General features: G+C 37.8%; 1 protein-coding gene across 6 annotated transcripts in view; it reads left to right on the top strand.

Moving 5' to 3' along the window:
- LOC132905318 (telomerase-binding protein EST1A-like) overlaps positions 1–24,186 on the top strand; it is a 146,648-nt gene that overhangs the window by 26,097 nt on the left and 96,365 nt on the right. For all 6 annotated transcript variants that reach the window (XR_009657779.1, XM_060956486.1, XM_060956483.1 and 3 more), the window contains one exon: positions 3,812–3,957. Coding sequence is in view for 5 of the 6 variants with exons in the window: in XM_060956486.1 (XP_060812469.1) it covers positions 3,812–3,957 (146 nt within the window). In the remaining variant the exon portion in view is untranslated. The remainder of the gene's footprint in view (positions 1–3,811; positions 3,958–24,186) is intronic.

Here is a 24,186-nt window from a genome sequence, read left to right as displayed (position 1 = left end):
GATTAACGTTGGCTCGGAGGATCGTTCGTGTCGGTGTTAATTCGCTTCCTCTCGTTCCTCGCGTCCTTTCCCTTGATCCTCGTCAAAATCAACCGTATCTCGGTGATCTAGCGTTATTTCGTGTTTCGGAGATCCGTGTCTAGGTCTTTTAATTCGACGATCTTGAGGTTTTTAATTACTCGCAAGATTAGTTTTACGCCTCGTCTTTGTCTCTTGATTTGGTGGAAGGTTTGGTTCTCGGTGGAAGGAAGTCTTGCTTTGTTTATTTTATTCGCATATAGCAGAGTGTTTGCGCTATTAATTCTCAACGTACTTCCTGTAAGTAGCAAAATTTGGAGATAAGATAGAGGATACCAAAATTTTACTATGTTTTATGTTGAATAGATTTTCAAAGTTTGATATAGCCTTTGCGTAATGATAATATTATTTCATTAAAAAAATATAATATTCTATTTTATTAAAAAAATCTATTTTTATACAACGCGATGTACGAAGAATAATAAAACTTCGACCTTCCCTATTTTCCTTAGAAATAGATATAGTTCATACGAAGAAAACTGGTAATGCAAACACTTTATAATATGTTAGTACATATTTTAGAGCAACGTCTGGTAACAGTAATTGGCTGAATTAGCCGGGCTGATATTAATGTTAGTTTTGAGAATCTTCATGTAATTGGTAGCGGTCAGTGGTTTTTACGAGAGTGTAGAATAAGACATTGAAATTGGCGTATCAGTGTCAATAAACGATAAATATCCCGAACAGCATTTTAATTACCTTGTGGTGCGGTAGGTAACATGGCGCAGCAGGTAACACGGTACAGCTCAGTTTCGGTTTATTCCATTGAGCGGTCATTTGGATGTTGTATTTCATATTAGAAGAGGTGCTAGGGTATATACGGACGCATGAAATCGCGCTTACCGCTAAGGTAATCGTAAATTTACGGCGATCTGCTTGCTCAACGTGATTATCTTGTATTTTATGAGGTTAAGCGCTTCTTAAGACCAATTCGTATGCGACCATTTGGACATTTGGAGAAATTACGAACTTAGAGTATTAGAGAATTATTACGTTCATTACATAAATTGTTACATATTCACCGTAAGGTTATTCGATATCTCAAACATTTTTCTGATGATCTGAAAATTTGTAGAAATTTCGGGCAATTTTAAATTTTGGAAATTCGAAAGTTTGAGACTCGAAACATTGGGAACTTCCAGAATTTATCAATTATTAATACCATCTAAATTACCAGATCCTACATATTGTACCTTTTGTAACATTTATAATTAGACATTAGGTATATTTATTACTATTTACACACTTACATCAATATACACGAATTCATAAATCCTTCTTCCTTTTCTACCTCCACTTTAGCATATATTTCAAATTCACATCATCTACAACCTACTTACATACATGTAACAGTATCCATCACTAAATCAGAACATTTTGCAGCAGTCTTCCTCTCGAAAAGTAACACCATTTCAACACAAGATTCGTGCGAAGAATATCATCTAAATTGATCAGATACTTTACTTAATGTTCCTTGCGAGTTTTGTTAGCAACAATTCACAAGAACCTGTCTGTTGAATAATTTTCGTGAAAAGAGGAACAACCGTCGGCTCTTTTGAACTTCTTCCAGCGTCCATTGCGAAGATCGTGCTGGAGCCGCATTCTGGCAAGTCTGAATCTCGCAAGTTCCGGCATATCAGATGATGTACGGGGTGTTAAAAAAGTGGTCTATATTTATCAAGTATGATTCTAGACGACAAGACAGTGAAGAAAGTTCGTGTACAAAAATGCCATCTAAGGCTTATTTTTTGATTCTATCATTGGTTATGAAACGCACTTGAACTCGAGGAACTTTCTTATCGCGAGTCACACCCGCTTCGATGAATTTCCGCTGATGATCACTTGGCGAACGCTTTTAGAACAGATTACGGAAGGGCTGCCCTCGTTAATGAGAGCGGTCGTGTTCCAGTAATTAGCCATAACTCGCATTATCGTTGGCCCGAAGTTATCACAACCCGTCCAATACCGGCGCGGGCGTTCGCCATTTTCTTGCGGACGACGCGTCCAATAAATTCCTCGCATCCTCAACCATCCGATTAACGAGCGAACGAGAATCAGCCCACTTTAATTAGAGTATCCGATTATTTATTTGCGAATTCCACTATAAGTTGCGGCCAGCGAAAACACGCACGAGACCCGAGCGAGAATGCGCCTCGACGTCGAGCGCGCGCCGATTTAATTAACCATACCGCCGTTTTTCCGGCACCGGCAGAATTTATTTCGCCTTCGTAACGGTTCCTCGACGACGTCGTTCCTTCCTCTTCTTCTTCGCTCTTGTAATTACGATGATTTTAACTAGATGGATATGCTGGTTTATATCATGACCGTTGCGTAAGAGGATGACAGAGTCCTTGGTTAACTAGACGAATTGCTTAAACAGTGAGAGTTAAGTAGTGTCTAAAAGTTCTTCGACTTTTTGACGTTTTTTAGAGCGTCATGAACTCAGTATCATTCATTAATATCATTCATTCATTCTCAGTATCAATCATTAAGGATTAAGGAATTTACTTATTGTCATTTTCTGTTCTTATAAAATATTATGCTGGAACAGTTCTTATTTTCTTTAACAAGTCATGTGATTTGACCACTTAACTTACGCGATTTGATCACTTAATCGCGTGATAATCTCTGCAAATAATCGTTTAAAATAACGAATGACGATGTACGACGCGTTTTAATGTTACGTTTACAGCGCTGAATCGAGAAGAGGATCTGCCTATCTTTTTTGTATTTGCGCGATGTTATACGATGATATTGCTATTGCTTAGTGTGCTATCTTGATCATCAGCTTCACTGAGAATTATAGATACAGGTTTCCTATCTATGTATTAACATGAGGTAGTAGGATGAAGAGGATGTAACAGGTTAACGATCTTTGACGCTCTTTTAAAGAAACGCGAACGAACTCATTACACAATTTAATACTATACTACCAATACAATGATCACCAGATTTGAACTAAAATTCGACGCCGTTACAAACATCTGCAAATTCATCTTACTTTATTCCGTTCATCTTCATTACCAAAGCTTCGCACGAATCACGTGACTTAATACATAACTCTTACGAATACGGTACACTTAAATTAATCACTATACTTGAGCAAAAATTGCAACCTACTAGAACCGTTTGCAAATTCACAAAGGCTCTTTTCGCACGAATGAAATTGCTCAGCATCCCACGGTAGATACACTCGTCGAGTATATCTACTTTCACGGAAGTTTCACGAAAGTTTCTCAGATATTCGGGGAAGAAAACAGGAAATATTAGGCGAACGTTGTCCGCCCCTCTTCCATTGTTTTAAAGTTTGCAAGTTGCGGGTCGATGTCCTTATCCAGACCAGTGTGCCTGAAATATGCACGATCTTGCCAGTTGACTGATACGTGCCACGGCTGCCTTTTCATTTATTCATTCACCCTTACCATCGCGGTCGATTTTCTGTCGTTCGTGACTGATTTCGCGATGCAACTTCAGAAATAGAACCGTTGGTGCAATTACCTACCCCTCGTATTTTTTCTCGATTCCTTTTTGAAAATTATATTGCTTGTTCTATTTGTTCTCTGAGACCCTTTTACGCCATATACGGTGGAATGGAACTAAAATATGAATTTGACCGATCAATTTTTTGAAGCATTGCGAACCACTCAGAAGCTATTTTTATTGTTTTTATGAATTTTATCGTGATTTCTATAACGTTTCCCAATTTCTAGTGTAATCTATAATTTTGTTTCAGAATGGAGACGTTCCAAGAAGCTGGTGTTCAGATGTTAAAGGAGTTCAGGGCGCTTCTTCAGCATTCGCCGCTGCCTCTTCCGGGGACGCGACTTCTTCAGCTTCTGGCGTTGAACATGTTCGCGATCGAGTCGACGCAGTTGAAGGGTAAGTCGCCATATTTCTTTTCCGCGTGTTTATTTGATCTCCTCTCGTGTTGCTCTTTTCTGTCACGATTCGCGAAACGTGACGTGGAAAAAGGAAGGCAGAAATTTCTCTTCTCTCGTGAAATGTCGAAGATGGAATCGAAAGTTTCCAATTCGCGACTATTATCGTGGAATTATTCATGCAGGGGTCACGTGTGAATTATGTAGGTACGGATGGAATCGATACGTTTGCTGGTTCGCGATTCGAATTTAGATGGATTTGTATAGCACGGTATACAGAATTTCTGAGAAATGGCAAACAATGTTTTTGAGCTTTGAGAATGGATTTTATCGAGAATTATTTGATTATCAAAATATAAAAAGTATTATAAATTAATTTCATCAAATATTGGTTCTTAATAGGATAACACAAAAGGTAATCCGAACGTATTAATTTTAGCAGCATCTTTTTTCAGCAAGAAAAAAGCCTATTAATAATTTCATAAACTTCTTCAACCTCGTTCCTACACCTTTTCAATTTCTAAATTGTTAATGTTGACCAAATTCAAGTAATCCCCAATTGTATTTATTAATATATTTTTTTCTTCTATTAGTGGCAAGCTATTATTTTGATTTGATCATTGCATATGGGGGCTATGTTGCTCTTTTATGAACCGTTCACCTGTTTCCTCCAACATAGTTTCCTAATTGCAACCATAAGAAAGGCATGACTTGTCTGAGTTACGAGAACCACCGTACACGTTACTAGGATATTGCTATCATTTCTTACATATTGGCATGACTTCCTACATCGAGTTATGCTCAATTTCTCGCGCATATATTCGTTTCTATGATTAACAACTTGTAATGTAAATCAAGAAAATCGTAATTTCAATAAACTGTAAGGACATCTCCCGAGGAGTACCTAGTCTCGTCGTCATTCTTAATTCTCAAACTCTCGCGTCCTCGAGACTACTAACGGGTTCGTAAATCGAAATACCACACCTAATAGCGGTCGTTCTTCAAACATCCTCTTAGCCGCCGAAAGTGAATATTTCTTATTTTGTTGTCACTTTACTGACCGCTAGCGGTTCAACAGCATACACACGTTCGACCGGCAGCTCAGGCGCAGATTCTTCCTGGCGCCGGCTCTGTTTCGGTTTAGAATCTCCAATACCATTCTGTTCGTTCATCGCGAACGGTAAGTTTTTCAAATTGGTATAAAACTGTGGGAGCTTACAAAGCAACGTAACTGACACAACTGAGCAAGGTACCTTAGTACTAAATAACAAATTACTGCTCAAATAATGAGAAAGATTATCGGCGACCAAAAGCCGATTAATAGGCTATCAGGCGGTACGCGTCGGCGACAAAAAACCGATTAATCGGCTATCGGCCCGTAAAGTGTTAATTAACACGCAGAATCGCCACTCGGTAGGCGATAGAAAATATTCTATCTAATTCCACTATTATACTCATAGTAGAAAGGAAGGAACCTCTTGAAAATCCTTCTCCAGGATGAAAGCGATGGAAATTGGGAAAAGCTAGGCTGATGATATAAGATGATCGCATATTGTATGCTTTTCTCCTGTAATGTTCGTGTATAAAAAAGAGGAAGGGAACCAATGAATAGGATAAAAGAATATATAAAAAATACGATTAATATGGCGAGGAACGGAACGACTGATCGAAATTACGTCTCCACGAGGAAGGCAATCGAAGCGGGGTAAAGCTTGGCTCATGATGCGACATGGTTGGACGTTGCTGTGATAGATCGATAAAAGACACGGGTTCGCGCTTGTTCGCGAGAGGATAAGTCGGCACTGTTGGAAGGCGGAGAAGAAAGTTGTTACGACAACGTTGTAACCGGCACTTTAGATCGAATCTCTTTCACGGTCACGTCCGTCTCTCGTTATTTAACGTTGGTACGTAAGCCCCGCTCCGTGGCCCGTGGCTTTATTGTTTCACGTCGTTCTGTCGGTGCTTGGCAGCGGCGGACGGCCGCGATAAATCAGAATAACGACTACGCCTGCTGCCAAAACCCATTCGAATTCAATTCGACGTATCGTCCCCGAGGATCTTTTCGTTTTCAGACGTATGTATACGCTCTGTCGATACAAACTGCTTTGTCTTGTCTTTGGCCCGTATATCAAAGTCTCTTTATCGAATCGGAGCATAAAACGCATTCCTGTACTTTCTTGTCGGATTCTCTGTGATGGTTTCGCGAGTGTAATAATTCTTATCTTGTTAGCGTTTCACGTTACGTATAATCGTACGAGTTATTGTGTCATTAACTGTGAATTAATCGTCAGCATCTGTTTTTCTATTTACAGGATGATTCGTTGTGAGATGTTAGTTCACGTGAACTTTATAGTTTTCGATTTTACGATTAATCGTGGAATTCATCGTTTGATGTGTCAAGTGGGTTTTTCAAAGCAGTTGTGTAGAGGATACATGGGGTTCAAGCTTTTAATAAGTTTAATCTCTTCATTGTTATAATAAATGGAGGAAATGAAAGATAAAAGTTAATCATTTTGTTGTCAGTATTTCTATTTCGAGCTGGACTTCTGTTTGTGTAATTGTTTCTATTATATAAATGTTAGAACATTTATCGAAAGCAAGATAAGCTCAAAATAATGGGACGAAATCTTTTTCTTTTCCTTCAATATTCACGAATGTTGATTGTTTCTTGGCTCTATGTATCTCATAAATGATTCTACAGATAAAAAAGAAATATTTCTCGATAATTTACAAAGGACTATTCAACGTTTCAGTCAAAGGTATGTGTACCCAACGCGTAATATTCCTCGGTATCGTTCTTTATTTCGAATATTATTTACGGCTGGAAGCCTTTCGAGTCTCCGATCTTCAAAAAATTCGTAGGAGTGTCGTGGGCGTGAAATGGTGGTCTGCCATTCCATTCGGATGTATTTATACTCTTTCAAAATGCAGCGTTCGTAAATTTCTATGGCAACGCGGTTAGTTTACGACTCAATACCCAGAAGAAATTCTCGACGACGTAAAATCGAACGGGATGAATGCGCGGGCTCCGCACTGCCCGGTCCGATGCTCACGTTTCCACCATTTTTTATTTTACGTGCTATTCGCTCCCTAGATTACGTTTCGCGCTCGAGTTTTCCGATTTCGAGATGTATGCTCGATTTATGGTCGTTTTATTCCATTCTGTAAGTGCTCCGACTTTGTTCGAAAGAACACCGAGAGAATTTGCTTGCCCGTGTAGGTATAATATTAACATTTTTGGAAGAAATTTTTGGTTTGATTCAGACGTTGATTATTTCCATACATGATTTAAAGGTGTATAATAAATTATATTAATATTAAAGGTATAGAGTTTGCTGTAAGAACCTAAAAAATTATTAGCGATGACTGGGTTTATGAATAATTTCAATAGAATTAATTAGCCTTTCAAAACATTTTTTAATATCTTTAATTCATTTAGAGAAGTCTTAATTTACAGATTTTTTTCTACCATATATTTAATAATATCGGTAAAGTCTGTTAGCAAAAATTAAATAGGAAGCGGAAATTAATTACGTTTCGGTAACTAAAACGAAAGGAAGAAACCGTGCGTGTATTCCTCTACCATTCTTTAATATTCTCAATCCTGTGAAACGAACGTTTCTTACGATTTCCTGTAATTCCTTTAGATTTCAACCGGATTACCGCGTCCAGGTAACTTTGTTTAATGTCCCTTTGAGTCATCCTCAGAGCGACGTGACTCAACGTCGCTGAAGCGGTATACAAAAGCAACAGAAGCAGCCAGGGCATTCCAGGTTTTTGCGGCCGCGTGCAGGTGCTAGCCCCATATAATTATCGCTAATTCCTACACGAGAGCGAAACCCTGGTCAAGGACTCCTGTCTGCTCTCTTTCTCTTTCATTCGAAGACGAAAGCCACACTGAGTCATCAGCGGGGTTTGAACTCTTGCTGCTCTATTTCCGATGTAAAACCGTCTGCGCGGATCTTTTGCACCTGCACCCTCTTCTTTTTTTCCGCTGGCCATTTAACTGCGTAGTTTCGTTGCAGAAGAACACGTTCCTCCGGCGAAAACTCTTCATCCACACATCTCCGACTCGTTTCCACGGAAACCCTTTAGCGTTCTTTCATTAAAGCCATTTCCGCGTATACCAAACGTGTCTTCATCCTCGTTTCCTTCCTCTTCTCGTATCCTAGTATTTTTTGCAGAGTTCCTTTTTGCAGCGTAGTAATAGAATCGTCTAGCGTATTTAGGATTCTAGACATTTTTAGAACAGCTTGTTCAAGTTTTCTTGAATGACCGGGATTCACGAGATGGATTTGGAGTTGTGGAGATCCACACGAGACTGGGATAGTTCTTATTAAATGGCCCATTGTCCGAGAGTTGACATTACCATCCTTAAAACCATAATCATCGAATTATTTTTTTTACGCTTTCTTGTCTTCACCAAGAAACAAATCCTCAAGCCAGAAATAATATAGATCTTACATACAATGTCGATAATACACTTCTTCTCAAATCGTTCGTATTTGAACATCTATGCAACACGGTTGGTTCGAATCAAATCATCGATCTTACTGCGTCTAACGGATCAGTTTATAGCTTTCTCGACCTGGTAATAGGCTATAGTACGGTTTAATTATCTAGCAGCTCGTATGATCAAACATAGAGAAGTACTTCCTGATCATTGAACGTGGTAGAAACCGATCGAGAGTGACAGAAATACAACCTGACACTTGCCAATGAATAACCTCATCTTTGACACGCTGATGGCCGTGCAATCGGCCAGCCAGTAATTGAAATCATAAACACCGCTAGTAATGGGCCATTGGGTTTATGGACTCGTGTCGACACTGTCTGCGGTCGGATGTCGCGGACCACTAGGGTCCTGACTTCATCATCCTTAAACCGCCACAGCGCATCCTTGTGGTCTGCTCTATCGATTTCCAGTCAACCCTTTCGCCTCTTCCAAGTACGAATGCTATCTTAATGCCCAGAATTACGCTTGGTGGACAATATTTTAATGCCTTGCGTTAGCAGATTTAGGCGATGGGTCCATTATATCTTCTGGTATCATTCTTGAATCAAAGAAAAATTAAACATACACACGCATTCTTCAAGAAGTTAACATTCGAGAAGATCTTGATCACGGACAGATGAATCGTAGAAACGACAGAAAAAACAAGAAATCTTAAAATCTTCTATGTTCGCCTCTAACGCCTCTTCACGCAGATTTCTAATTATTTTAATAAATTTTGTATTGTCCGATTTGGTATTGAAGCTGCTCCCTGAATAGAAGACCAGACAGAAAAGCGTAAAATCACACTCACAATTACTTTTCACGAGGCAACGAGATGGAGAGAGAGAAAGAGAGAAAGAGAGATAATCTTAAATCTGCAAAAAAGCGAATCGAATCCCACCGGTACAAGACGTCGTTCGCATTCGTCCTCGGTGGAGGACTGTATTTTTCAACGATTTTAATCTCCTATTCGCCGCGAACGTAACTTTTTCATACACATGTTTCACCCTGTAAAAACGAAACATCCGTTTTCTCGGGTCGAAGCATCGAGTCATCCTTGAGACATCCATCAGATCCACTTTGTCGTCGATGGAATTGAAAGCACTCGAGGAGTCGTCTGTATAGCTGAGTGGTAGCCGAAGATATTGCACACGGGGCAAGATAATCCACGTCTTGGCCGTGGCTACTTGATGATGAAGAGATTCCTCTGCGGAAAAGGGTAAACGACCTTCCACGGCACCTAGCCGCGAATATACTTTGCTGCTTTCGAACCACCGGGTTCGGTTGTTACCAATCAAGCCAGGATCTAAGAAAGGCAGCGTCCAGATTACAGGATAGCCATCGCTAGAATCGTAGTTTTCGTCGTTTGATTCGTCTTTTGATTCCATTTGGCTGCCATAGTTCAGGCTCTACTTTGTCCAATATCGCGGTACAATGTGTGTATTTAGCATAATTTCTACGTCTACTTTTTGCTTAGATACATAGCTTATTACGTGGATTTTATTGAGCCGTTCACGTGGATCATCATTTATTTTATTCCTCTTCTTTACTTTATTTTTGTTTTAATTTCGTCGAGCTATTTTAAGACGAGAATGTGGATACATATTCTTTCTGAGGAATCGTTTTATAGGTTGGGGTTGAAGATTGTTAATTGATTTCAAGGAGCTAAGGATCTTTAGATTCTTTTTTATTGATCTTCCGTCTTCTTTGATGATTATGTGCGCTTTTTGTAATGGGCACTACATATTTCTTTATCTTCCTTTTAGAAGGGTAATAAAACTATGAGAAACGATTTAATAAATATTCACTCCTTCTTCATTTTATGAATTATTCACATTGGGAAAAGTAAATTCTACAAAGTATGATATAGAGAAAATAATACAAAGTGTATTTAATACAAATTATAATATCCGCAACTAAAGTTTATCATCGGGAAGATTTTGCTTTATTAATCATCCATTTTTGTCTATAACCAAATACTAAAATGAACTTGATAAAAACGTGTTGAAAATTCATGTACGTGAAATATATTAACGTAAAATTAATTACTCTTTTCAGTATCTCGTCAAAATCGTTAAATCAGTATAAAAAATCGCATTAAAGAGCAAAAATGTATATCGGTTTTCCATTTCCTGGGACAATTTACGATAAACCTGTCAGTCGTTCAAATGGGGTTGGAGCGCGAAACGACAAACGAGTAGCTTGATGAAAATTGGCACGTACGAGCGGCTAATTCGAAATGGAAATACGATCAATACGGATGCAGTAAAAATCGTGATAATATAGTGTACCAGACGTGTTCCTATGAATATAACGTCGCTAATGTCTCATTCGTATCGTTACCTTCGCGACCACTCGGATTCAGTTTTCCTTCAACGCGATTACGTTGATAACAGCACAAGATCGATGCTGATTCGAACGTGTACCGTCGCATTGTACATGAGTTATTCGACAAGGAATCTTCCCTTTCCCTTATAAACAGCGCTCTTCTGAGCGCTTCTTCTCATGTCTTTCTTAAGCCAAGTTCATACTTAACAAAATGACATCGAAGAACATGATTTACAGCTTGTTGATACATCGAAGGAAAAGGAATTGTAGCGCTTTACGTTTTCTCTTTTTATGCTATCTTTTTTCTTTCGTTTATCATTTGTAGCGATTGTATTAGGAATACGATTATGATTGTATTGTTTTCTGTAGAATTATTTTCTTTGGTATAGATTTCGTAGGATGACTGTGGATAGCAGATAAAGTAATAATTGTTTCATCTCTACAATATTGTAGTAGTACATTGGTACAGAAATAATGTATTATATCATTTCAGTACTTCATTCATGCTCTCCGTCCCTGCAAGCTTCTTCATCAGGTATAAACCCGGCTTTATCCCTGTCCCGTTCGTCCATTCATTTTGTCTGCTCGTTTTACCTCGAAGCACCTTGCAAGCTATAGCATCCACGGTAATCGGATCTTCGAAGGAGATAACTGAATTGGAAAAGATGGTCAATCCAGGGACCAAAAATCGTATCACGAATGAAATTCAATCGGGGGTTGTACGAGGACAATCATCCCGCTTCACTTGATCCATCCATGTCAGCTCTGTGATTCGACGTTTGAGAAAAGAAAGATCATAACCGAGATATGGTTGCAGCTGCACCTAGTCCTGAAAAGTCGAAGAACTCGAGTAAGTTCAGGCGTATGAAAGAAAACTTACTTTATATTTTCGATTGATCTTTAACGTAAAATCACCGCCTTGTTGATTGTATCGTGATTATTGGGACACCCTGTATTGTTGTCTACCGGAAAGGAAGATTATGTATTGTAGAAAAACAGAAGCATGTTTATAGCCATTGTACTCATATACAATGCGTCTGAAGCTTATAGGAAATCTCGCCATAAGACAGAGCATCTTCACGTTAGAGTTTATCTAATTACGTCTAACTGTACCGGATATCAGACGAGTATTATTTGCGATAATACGGTAGACATAGCTAGCTAATTCCCTCATCATTTTGTGGGTAATTCCCTCGAACCCCCTCTCGTTATCTTCATCGTACCGTTGCGTTGTATACTTCATCTCGTGCGAGGAGACTATCAGCCGATTTCCTACGTTGTAACTTTATTCTCATATATCAGAAGGATTGAAGGTATCTTGGCGATTCGCTGATAGAAATAAGGGAAGATGAAGTGAAGATAAGAAGTAGAGACCGGGCGTAGTATAGTGAATTCAGTTATTCAATTATTGTTTCGGTGGAAGAAATACCGTCGCAGATTAGTAGCGTGTGAAGGATTTTTGTACTGTTGATTTCAATGGCTTAGAAGACGGAAGTCGAAGAAGTTTGACCTGGTAATTGAGAAAAACGATCGGTTTGATCGCAATTTCATCTGAGCAATCTAGCGAATTTTTAGATCCATTGAAAGATGAAGATAAGAAATTGGAATGGATCGAAAGTGATAAATAAGTAGAAATTGATGTTCACAGAAGAAGATCAATGAACATTTTATGGAATAGTTTAAAGTACATAAAAATATTCGATATAATTCGATGAAATAGACCAAAATATCCATGAACTGTATTTTTATTCAGGATTAACGCTGTGCGCAGTTAAATGTTTGCTTAATTATAATAATACTATAGTAAATCGTGATACTTTAAACCCCGAAAACCTCGTGTTTCTTTTTTGGGCACCGAACGCACCTACGTGGTTACCAAAAGCGGACTAAAATAGTTCGCGATATATATCTATGTCCAAGGATTACATTACCAAGGAAAGTAACTGAAAGTGTACAACTGGGAGGAAGATAATTCTACATAAAAAAAGGAATCGAAAATATACAATTTTACTTTTTTTACGCGAGACTTTGTTTTTAAGATGTGTATTATTTTTGAACATATTCACCTGATGCTATATATAAATGGAAATATACTGTAATATACAATATATAATACCATCATATATATGATAATAAAAGTGATACGACGAAGATAAATAAATTTGATAAAAGTCGACATTCATGTATCCAAAAGCTTCTGCGTGTAAGTAGTTGCAAAAGGTAGAAATTAAATTTATCCTGTTATTTTATCGAGTTGGGTAGAGTTCTAACATTGAATAGGACTAAGAAGTTATTAGACGAGAAGTAAAAAGAAAAAAAAAAATAATAAAAAGGAACAAAACACAAGAATTTATCATTCTTCCTCTATCAACACAAAAAAATGCACGACCTCTTGATCTCTATGAAAGTAGCCCGTGAGGCTAGCATGAAACGCGTGCAAGGGCGTCGCGCTCCATTAATAACCGCGACAGCAGGCCTCGTGACTTACTACGTTGGCGGCAGTGAAATTCACAAATTACGCGGTTCGAATCACTTACTCGCTGCGAAGGGTGCATATTAAGCGGCGACGACGATCTCCTTGGCGGGAAGCAGAGCAAAATGCCCGCGCGTGAGGTACGCACCACCGCGGGCCAGGCAACGAACAATCATACCTACCGACGTCCAGACTTAATGTACCTAATGTCTATAATCTCAGATCATCTGCATCCAACCGTGTATATCCGTGCGCAGCTCTTTTCCACATACTCGACTTCTCGATGTCGACGTTGTTCTTCCATGCAAATCTACGACCGCTGACTTATTACATAGGATGTTTCAAAAAGTTGAGGTCAAACTTCAGAAATGCATGATACTCATCAAAACGGATACATTTGTTTTAATAAGCATGAGTTTAAATATTATTAGCTTTGAAGCTACAATTGTCTGTAGGATTTTTGATTTTCGGATACTAAGTGGATTTTTATAACTTTCTATCTTCTATCTAAGTCTATATATATGAATATATATAATATAATTAACTATATTAATTAAATCGATATATAAGTAAGTATCAATTAATGCATATCGTATTGATTATGTTTGATCTAACAACAAATCTACATTATATCTACCACATAAAGTTTCTTATGCTGTTACTCGTTACAGGCCCAAGATTAACGATATGTATTCGAATCCACGTTTATCAAGACCTTTTTACTTATTTGGTTGACTATTATGTGCTCCTTTTGACCCGACACTTTTGAAACATCTTGTATGTTCAGATAAACTGTTCCTTTCGTTGTTTTCTTCTGTTGATCTCGTTTGATTTTCGAAGGGGTTTATCATGGCGTCAGTTGGATGAACGTCTCGCTGTTTCGCGGTTAACCGCACGTATCGCTGTTATTAAATTGCCTCATTGTTTTTACCTTTGTTCCCTCACGGTCGCTCCTGTTTTTATCGGAGACGGTCCCCCGGCGATCATTTAAGGATACTCCTCTTCTACTCTGCACCTCCGACGGTCGTTGATTAAGTCGTTCAGGCCTCTGTTAAATTTAGGGTTTCCGGTTAGGCAGTAGACGCTGGAAAACGATGGTCGATAGAGTGGGAGTGGATAATGATCGCGGTTAGTTCTTTGTGGTCGCGTTTTCCCTTTTTCGGGGCGGTTTGAATTTTGATATCGGTAGGAAGAATTCTTTGTTTGTTTTGGGCTATGCTTTTGGTAGAATTTTATATGTTTATTTTAGTAATCTCGGGTTTGAAGTAATTGGGGCCGAATGTTAGGAATTTGAAAAGAAAACAGAATATCGTCAATAATAAGTATATTGAATTAATTATTTTAATTTTAAGATCCTATACAAGTCGTTCTAATTGAGTTTAGGAAAAGATTGCAGGTTTTTCGAAACTATTTCTAACTATTAATTCGCCATTAATTTGAAAAATTCAAAACTCAAAGTCGGATATGTTCACAACATATAAACCGAAGGGTTTGCATACTTATGAACTGCAGCCTATATTGCTTGAAAATGATAGTTACTTAAAAATGGTTTGGCAGGACCCATGTCAAAATTGCTCGAGCTTCGGGTATATTCACTTGAGAAGATTACACGAAGGTAGTAGCTTGGGCTAAAATTTCAGCTAAAAGAAGTGTCTCCCGTATGCTGCTCACGTGCGCGAATCCGAAGTTATATTACCGATCGAGGCTGGCAGAGGCGAAGAGAAGCGCGCCAGGAATCGGTTCCGAGAAACTCGCGGCGAGACCTCGTTGGCATAAATTATCGAAAAGTACAGCCCTCGAAAAATCCACTGTTCGTGTGCGTGCGTACTCGGTTCGAAATTGCCTCTCTAAAACACGAGAATTATTGCCCTCCGTTCTCTGGTTCGTTCTTCGTTGGATTCGTTGGTTGGTTTCGGCCTGTTTCAATCCGCGCCCCGTTTCCCCTCGCGGGTTCCTTTTCGCGCGTGCTCTCCCACACGCGCGCTTTGCCTTTGTAAGAATGTCCCGGCACTCGCTGGCAGCGGCCATGTAATTTCATTTCACGACACTCCGCTGAACAAACGAAAAGGGAAGAAGCTTTCTCGAGCCGTCCCGTTCAGCCTCGAGCCCCGTTGTTCGACGCGCTGAAAAGAATCGATGTGTATAGAGGTTGTAAAAGGTTGGAGGTGTAACTGTTGCATGAGATGGATGGGAGAATTCTCTTTTCAGAATGGTTGCTTCGGGTGATGTTTGGTTAAGGTTTGTTTTATTGTTTGGGTATTTTGAAAAATTACACAATAAAATACAATTACGTTTGCAAGTATCGGGGCAAGTTATTCCATTGTCGCGTTATTTTAAAATGTGATGTAATAAATACGCATTTATAAGTATCGGGACAAGTTATTCCGTTGTTTGTCTATTTTATTTCTTCAAGAATACAGTCAAGGAAACGATCAGATTGATTTTATTTAAGACTTAATCTGTCATTGAAAATTCATCGATCATAGATTAATAGCTTTTTTAAAGAATAGGATAAAACTTGCAGTTGAATTAATTTCGCTAATGATTTAACCTAGGATTACTGAAAATTCAGTAAAATATTATATTTTCCTCAAAGAAAATCATAATATTACATTTTTTAATTTATATCTTTTTTCAGAAAATATGCATATTATATGATGGTATTTGTTTTTTAAATAGCACAGAACCACGCACGAAAAATTTAATTCTATATTTGATACATTTGAAAACACGAAACTGGTCGTTAAACTGTTGTCTACGTTTCTCGAGTGCATTTTCCAGTTTCTCTTCCCACTTCGTCTGGATCGCTCGGACTGTACGCTGTTCATCTATACGTGTGACCCGTTCGTATGATTGCGGTACAGTGACCTTTGAACTTTGCATCCGCCCAGACACGGCTACATCCGAATATTAGGAGGGATCATTAGGAGGGATGCGAATCCTGCTGGATTACCGCAGATTAAATTAATCCAGTCTGTCTCTCGGACCGGTGTCCATTATTCCACGTGACATTTGCACACAGTGAATGTAATGTTACTGGATTTGCAGCTTCATTATTAAATCTTAAATTTGCATGAATATCTTTAATTAACATTTCATATCTATACATGAATAATAAAATTTAATCTTTTTTCCAAATTTCGACATTGCTTTTATCGTTGTTTTCATTAGAACTTTTTTACTCGTTCATAAAGTGACATTAAAAGCAAAAAATACGAAGGAAAATATATTTATCAGGTTCCTTCCCTCTGATTTCCATATTCACTCAGTTAGTAAACTCAAATAGGTATGCCAGGATAATATAAAGGACAATATAAGGGATAATATAAAAGATAATATAAAGGGTAATATAAAGGACACTATAAAGGATAATATAAAAGATAACGTACCAGAATGTACATAAAAGCTTAACCACGAAAGTTCATGCGCAGGGCTGGTTACACGTTCATTCGGTTGAAACCGGGCAGAGAATAGCATAAAGAATAGTAAGATAGGAAAGGGATAGAAAAATAGGTAAAAGTCGATGAAACAGTCGACGCCAATGGATACGCATCTCTGGATGCATTGTCGTGACTCAAAGGTCTCCGAAAGATGTTATCAAAGCGACGAGAAGACGGGTCACGAGCGGGTTTTTGCACGTAACGAGAGGGAATTTCGTAGGATCTTGCGGAAGGAGCGAAACGTATGCAACACTTTGCACGGGTCATTAACACCTCGGTCAAGGCTTTAAACGAATCTGATTGGAGGGTCGCGCGCGAGCTCGTAAAAACCAGGACGGTGCTCATGGGGGAAAGAATAGGCTTCCTGAGATTGTCCGTGGATAAACCTTTGGAACGAGTAAATTGCGCGTCAAGCGGAATTACGTAAGGGAAGAACCCGAGAGAACAGAGATCGCGTTCCGATACGTAGCGACATTTACTGCCGGAGGTCTATATCCTTGTTAATTGCTTGTTCTATTTAATTTGTTGTTTCTCGTTAATATGAGATCACATTGTCGCATGGTTCGCTTTGTTGGTTAGACCAGGTCCCTTTTCTACGATTGAGAATATTTGAGAATATTGATCTTCCACATCGATACCTTAAAAATAATAAATCTAAACATTTTATAGAATAATGTTATAGCACGGTGACAATAGCGTAGAAGGTTGAAGGGGCAAAGGAAGAAAAATCAAAATGCTAACAACGAGTTGTTTTTAAATTAATTAAGACTGTCATATTTTATAGGGAGCTTTTATTTCCGAGTGCTATCGATTTTGAGAATATTAATTTTTCTCATTGATATGTCAAAAATAACGAATCTCGATATTTTATACAAGATACTGTATCTGATTTATCGGTGGAAGAGCAGAGGGAAAAGAATTAAACAGAAATGGAATCCCTGATGATGAATTATCGTTCTCCAATTAATTAGGATTGTCACACGGAATGTCATCAGTTTATGTCATCAGTTTTTATTACATTAATCTTTCTTATTGAAATCTGGATATATTATACAAGAAACTGATGGCTAATAGAGTAAAGAAAGAAAAACTGAACAAATATGGAATTCCTGACGATAAGTTCGACTCAGATTGCAACTGTCACGTCTTTCATGGGATTTTTTGCTCTCGGGTGCCACCGATTCCAAGAAGATGTCAGCCTTGACAAGGCCACTAAAAACTAACTCCAGTTTCTTTCGTAAATTCTTTCCATGGATGGGATTGGCAGGGAAGATGACGCCCTGGCTGATCCTTCTTCGTATCCGTCTGGCTGTATGCACGTTTTACGGGGAGGATGACGCTGTTTTTGCGATCCAACTTCTCACGAATAATTCGCGGTTGGCAAGGGACAATTAGGGAAACGTTTAATAACACGATAGAAGCTGATTTCTTCGCTTTTGCGATTTGGAACGCATGCAAAGATACATGTTCCTAACTTGTACTATACTGTATCAGACTGCTTGTTAAACTAATCGCCCTTCCTACGATTATTACGTTTACTTGATTCGATTTGAGGATACTATCATTTCGTCTGATGCTTTGATTATTTTAATATCCATCCTCAGAAGTAAGTTTCGTGGTCTTGTTTTCTTACGTAAGCTGAATCCAATAGTTTCTACTTCACATTTTATTGCTAACTAGTTATTTAATAAGTTACTAGCTACTAATTACTTACTTGGTGAAACTCAACTCTTCTGAATATCGTATCTCATCTTTTCCATTAGGCTTCATTACTAGATACTCTGACGCAACTATGTGGTTTATCATACAAATCGACAAATCAACGACATCTCTCAATCATGTTCATGACCTAAGAGGATGAATGTTACTCAACACATGTAGTATAAGCAAGGGGACTATTAGTAGGTATGAATTCGTATTTTAATAAGATTCTTACATCTTCTATTAGACATTCAAAGTTTTACCAATGTTCCCTCAATATACGATAAGTGTTTTAGAGGATCCAAAGGATTAAAATAATCGAATACATCATCGATACTTAGAAAAACATTAAACCGCTAGAATCACCTTCAGAAATTCTGTATCTCTGTCTCTATCCACTTTCCGAATCTCCCGACGGAATTCTAAACAGCAATTTTTCAAGCGTCGACTCGCATGAGAAACGTTCGGGTCGTCACGGTATAGTAGCCAGCGCACGCTACTACCTCGAGATCACATAATCTCCGTTGCGGTGTACGCGGCGCCGTGCCTAATGTAGTGACATTCGTCATTTTCCCACCTGGCGTTCCTCCGGGCTTCTTCCCACAAGCGGTCTGTGTCCGCCGCTTCAACCCACACGCGCGCGCGTTACGAGAGGACACGCGCGCCTCCTCTGCTCGCTCGTGTTCTCGTAGCCGCGTGTCGCCGGAGATAGATGAGGGACTCTATCTTCGGCACGGAACCAGTTACAGCTTGACGAGCTGTGTGTTTCGCGTAATGCCTCGCGATCTTATCGTCCTATTAATAATAAACCGCGAACGGCGTTACACGCTGCGAGAGGGAAATGTCTTTCAATGGTTGTCGTTTGTTTCCACGGACTACTAGCACGCGCCTAAAATTATGTCTTAGAAAGACGCTTGATCTCTTTCTTTCCCTGTCTTTCCCAAGTACATTTGCTCGCCAAAGAATTCGAACACTTATAGAAACTTTTAAGAAATATACAGTGACTGTAAAAAATACCTGTACATATACTTGTCTCCAAAGTGTTGTTTTTTTATTAGATTCTACGTTTTATTTTCATAGTGTCAAGTTATAGTGATTCGAAAATACTACTAAGTAGTAAAAAATACTACTAAGTAGTAAAAAATACTACTAAGTAGTACAAAATTCAATATATTTATCGAAAATACTACTGAGTAGTATAAAATTCAATATATTTGCATCCGATTAATTAGTATTTAAATGCTATAATAAACACAATGGTACGTAGTACTTGCAGTCGCCACTGTATCGTGTGTGTTATACGAAACATTAAAAAATTTTACTAGAGCCAATTGTCATGATTGTTTATATTGGTAAAATATGAAACAAAACTATATGGAAATTGTAAGATATTTAATATAAGTATACGACTACATTTTGCGGAGATATCAAAAGTATTTCAACAGAAAATCAAAATTCAAAGCTACACATTTTTCTTTAGCTTTTCTGGTTCTATCTGAAGATGAAATCGGAAGATTTTACAGTAGATGTCAGTTACGTGATTTTACTAGCGAACCCGCCAGGAAGATCGATTTGTATTCGCATTAGCGTCTAGTCACGGCATGGTCGCTTGAAAATTGGACTGTATTAGCCCGTTTAAACAGCATTGAATAACCTGGAACGAACCGTGACCGACTCGCTAGCGTAAATCAAACTTAATTAAGCAAAAGGTAGTAACATACGAGCTGTGTTCGCTTTCTCCGTCTATCGCAACTATGAGGTTAATACACACATATGTATATGCCTCGAACAGTTTTTAAGTAGAATATTCCTGTGTAAGTCGACCATGAACTCGTTCGTATAAACTCGAGATCCCCTTGCTGCTGTCATCTCTTTTCATCGATAATTTTATTAATGCGAGCAAGAAATATAGCTGTCTGTAATTCAATATCTTTCAATTTACATCAAGAAATTGGAAATTTTTATACATATGACATGAACAATAGAATATTGGGAATTACCCAAAATATATATGGTATGTATATAATTATTTATGTTATTTTTTTATAATTATTATATTTATAATTACTTATATTATTATTATAATTATTTATATATATTATAATATATAATAATCATAATATTATATATATTAATATTATAATATATGTAATATCAATATGTATAATATATATTTTATATATTTATATATTATAAAAAAGGGGCACACTTCACCGATTTCAATGAGCTTGAAACATGTTGTTAAGGCCAACATTCTGAACACCTTCCTATAATACATGTAATCGTCGCGACTTCCGCTTCTAAGATATTAAAAAGTCTTCGATAAAATTTAGTTTCCATTATATTTCATTCTGTCATATAGATGCTCGTATTTTCATATAGGCGTCTTAAACATTTCTTTTATATACCACTCGATAATTACCTACGAAAAGTATTCAGATACTCGGATTAAAAAATGATAAGCTTAAAAACTATTTTTATTACCAATATTACTTTATTACTTAGTAATCGTATAGAACACAAGGAATGACAGTTTAGTATTTATGTTTTTTATTTATGTTTCTTCTTTTACAACGAATTAAAAAATGCATCGAATGGTGCACAAAAGAATGTTTCATTCAAAAAAATATAGCTGATATCGAAATTTTTGAAACGTCTCAGCTTTTGGAGAAGGCACATGCACCACGTGATGCATCTCACGAAACCATTTAATTTTGTCTAATGAAATCTTGTTTTATCTTCTATCGTTTTAACGCTATGACTTATTCCGATTGCATGAGACACCATGTATGTGATACGATCATATTTATAATAAATTGATGAGTATATCGATAGAATAACGAAAACAATTTTAAAATAATTTTCTGTCGGAAAGTATTTTTACTCTCACTCCCGCGTACCTCTTCAACGTCTTGTTCAACCAGTTAATCGCACATTATTTCACCCGGAAAAGATTCACCTGTGTTTTTATGAGGTGTACCTTGACAAACGTTCATGAACTCGCGTTGCAATGTCTTTTTTCGTCTCGTACAATGCGAATTAACGCATACTTTCGAAAACAGGACGTAATACGGGTTTTGAACGGGACGTTGCCCTAATGCTTTGATCAGAATGGCAAACAGAGTTGAAAGCTGCATAAAAGGTATCATCAAGGGTTATTAAAATACAAGTGAAAAATGCATTGGCTAGTCAACCATCTTCTATCGTTAATAACTGAATGCAATAACAGTACAGACTAATACGTTCAAATTTGAAAAGATATAGATCATCGAATATAAATCATAATTTTTAAAATAGGATATGTAATCCAATCTATAATCTGATCTTGCATCTCAATAGGTTTCAGTGGTTTCAGAAAAATTAGGACAGTCCATCTATTTTTTTTAAAAGTTATTTTCAAACGTATTGTTTGCATCTTGGTACGAGCTGCGAAATGCTCGTTTCACAATCTGTTACCAATCAGTACGATTTCTTTCCCTCGTTTCCTACCCTCGTTGCTTTTTTCCCCTCGAAGCATCTTTCGTAGCTGGAAAATGACTGACAATTACGCGTCGTTCGAAGTTGGAGTTCGAAACCGAAGGAAGGGTCGAAATTTAATTGTTTCACGGACAAAAACCCCTGCTTCGGTTGGTTATACCGGCGATCGAGCTGGCAAAGTTTCGGGGCTGCAAATATTGCCACTCTGAGCATACAGAGCCCCGGGCCTCGCATGTTTGAAGAATAATTCGAAGAGGCGAGCTGCATCGAGATTATTGACTCTCGAGCGTATTCGACGAGCAAATAATCACGAGCCAGCTGGTTCAGAGAGAAAAAGAGGGAGATTTACGGATACAAATATGCGGCTCGATGTTTGACAGAGCGTTGTATTCAAATCGAGCACTTTCCAACTATATCGAACTATTCGCGAGGATCATTTGGACTTTTGTGGTGGTTTCTAGGAAAACGGATATTTTATTGGAGTTGCAGTTCGTTAGGTTATCTGACGGATATAACAATTTTTCAGTGATTTGTTTATAAACTACAATTGATTGTACTTAGTTATAAATTATGAGTAATCAACTTGGTAGTTTAGATATTGCATAATTGTGTATTAGGAAGTGTGAGAAACTTAAGGGAAATCTTTGTTTTCTCTTGATTTAGCGATAATTATATGTTTAATACAACGAGCAAAAAATTACAAAAAACACGCGGTAAGATGGACATTATAGGACAAAACATAAAAATCGGAAGAGTTTATGTCGCAATCAAGTATATTCGAATCTTCACAAAATATCGACAAATTTGGAATCGTTTCTAAGATTCAAACTTCCGTCATTTTTCTTCTGTCACAGCGAGTCTCACGACTCTCTTTCTCTATGGATAACTAAGCACACGCGAGAAGAGCTCTAAGAGCGTCAATAGTCAAGAGTCGATGAGTCGATCTCGTATCCGTGCTAATGCCACTAAATAGTCGAGGAATAATTATCCCCCGAGTTCGTTCCCTTTCGTGGTAGCTTTAAATTAAACTACGGTTTATACACCGGTTTATCGCGCCATGCTAATTTAACGTTGTCACACAAATGAAGGCTTATATAGAGGTTGGCCGACTGTATGGCGAACCTTCCGGGCTACGAACGCCTCGGAGACAAGCTCGCGTGGACCATTAGCCGTGCATAAATTGATTCCACGCTCTATGATCCTCGTGTTCGTGCGCTGCTTCCTCCTTTGTACCCTGATTATTGGCCACTTATCGCGGCTATTAATTATTCGATGGAACTCTAACTGCTCCTGCCACCAGGATCACGCTTCGCGTTTCTACGTTGAACGTTACGCCTCCGCTACGACGCCTCCTCCATCTCTTTAGCGGGACTATGCTTTTGAATGGTAATCAGTAGGCTGAGATCTTTTTTGTATTTATTGCTGAAGATATAAATATACGCAAAATGCATACAGCGGATATCTATAAGTTGGAATTCCACATATCAAATCGTTGAGAGAAATTCATGTACAAAGATATTGTTTGAGGTTTATCTTTCAAATTGTAAACATTTTTATTTTATGTTAAAAATCTTGCTTTGTCTGAAATGATTGTTAAAGTAGTAACGTCGGAAACAATCATATTTTTTATTGATTTCGAATCGAAGTAAGTCGATTAAATTCATAATTAAATAATAAATCAATTCGATTACTAACTTTCAAGCCAACTTCCTCGCAATATCTCGTAATCTCTCTAATAATTTAAAATCTCTCGTATATAAAAGATACTTGGCAATAAGAAGAACGAAAGCAAAACTTAATATCAAATCCCACTAAAATCCCTATCGTACTTCGAACAAGTCCGTCCGTGAAATCCCAGCTCGACACCGCAAACCTCTTCTCATTCCCCAAGGTTCACCCCACACGACAAATTGCTCGCATTCTATTCACGTCAGCGTGCCCATACGTGCCTATACCTTGCCCTAACTCTCCATCTCTGAACCGACTTTACACGTTTTCCCTCGAGTATTATCCCAAGACCGAGCCAAGAACCTAACATCTTTCAGTTTCCTACCATACACTACAGTCCACATATATTTGGATACCTGGTTGTAATTTCGTCGAAAGATTTATGTTTTTGTTATATCGTTAAATAAACTCTCTGTATTATTAATTCTATATTGTTTACCATAACTAGGATCAGATGCTTTGCTAAATTTATATCAAAACAAGTAACATGCTTGTATTATATTCCCTTAGTTCTACGTTTAGTAATAACGAATAGTTGACACTTTATAAAATCTATATAAAATTATAGAATATAAATCATGGAATGTG

Source organism: Bombus pascuorum, chromosome 3, assembly GCF_905332965.1.
Source record: "Bombus pascuorum chromosome 3, iyBomPasc1.1, whole genome shotgun sequence".
Taxonomy (NCBI): Eukaryota; Metazoa; Arthropoda; class Insecta; order Hymenoptera; family Apidae; genus Bombus; species Bombus pascuorum.
The sequence above is the reverse complement of the archived record's forward strand: the minus strand, read 5'-3'. Positions and strand labels throughout refer to the sequence as shown.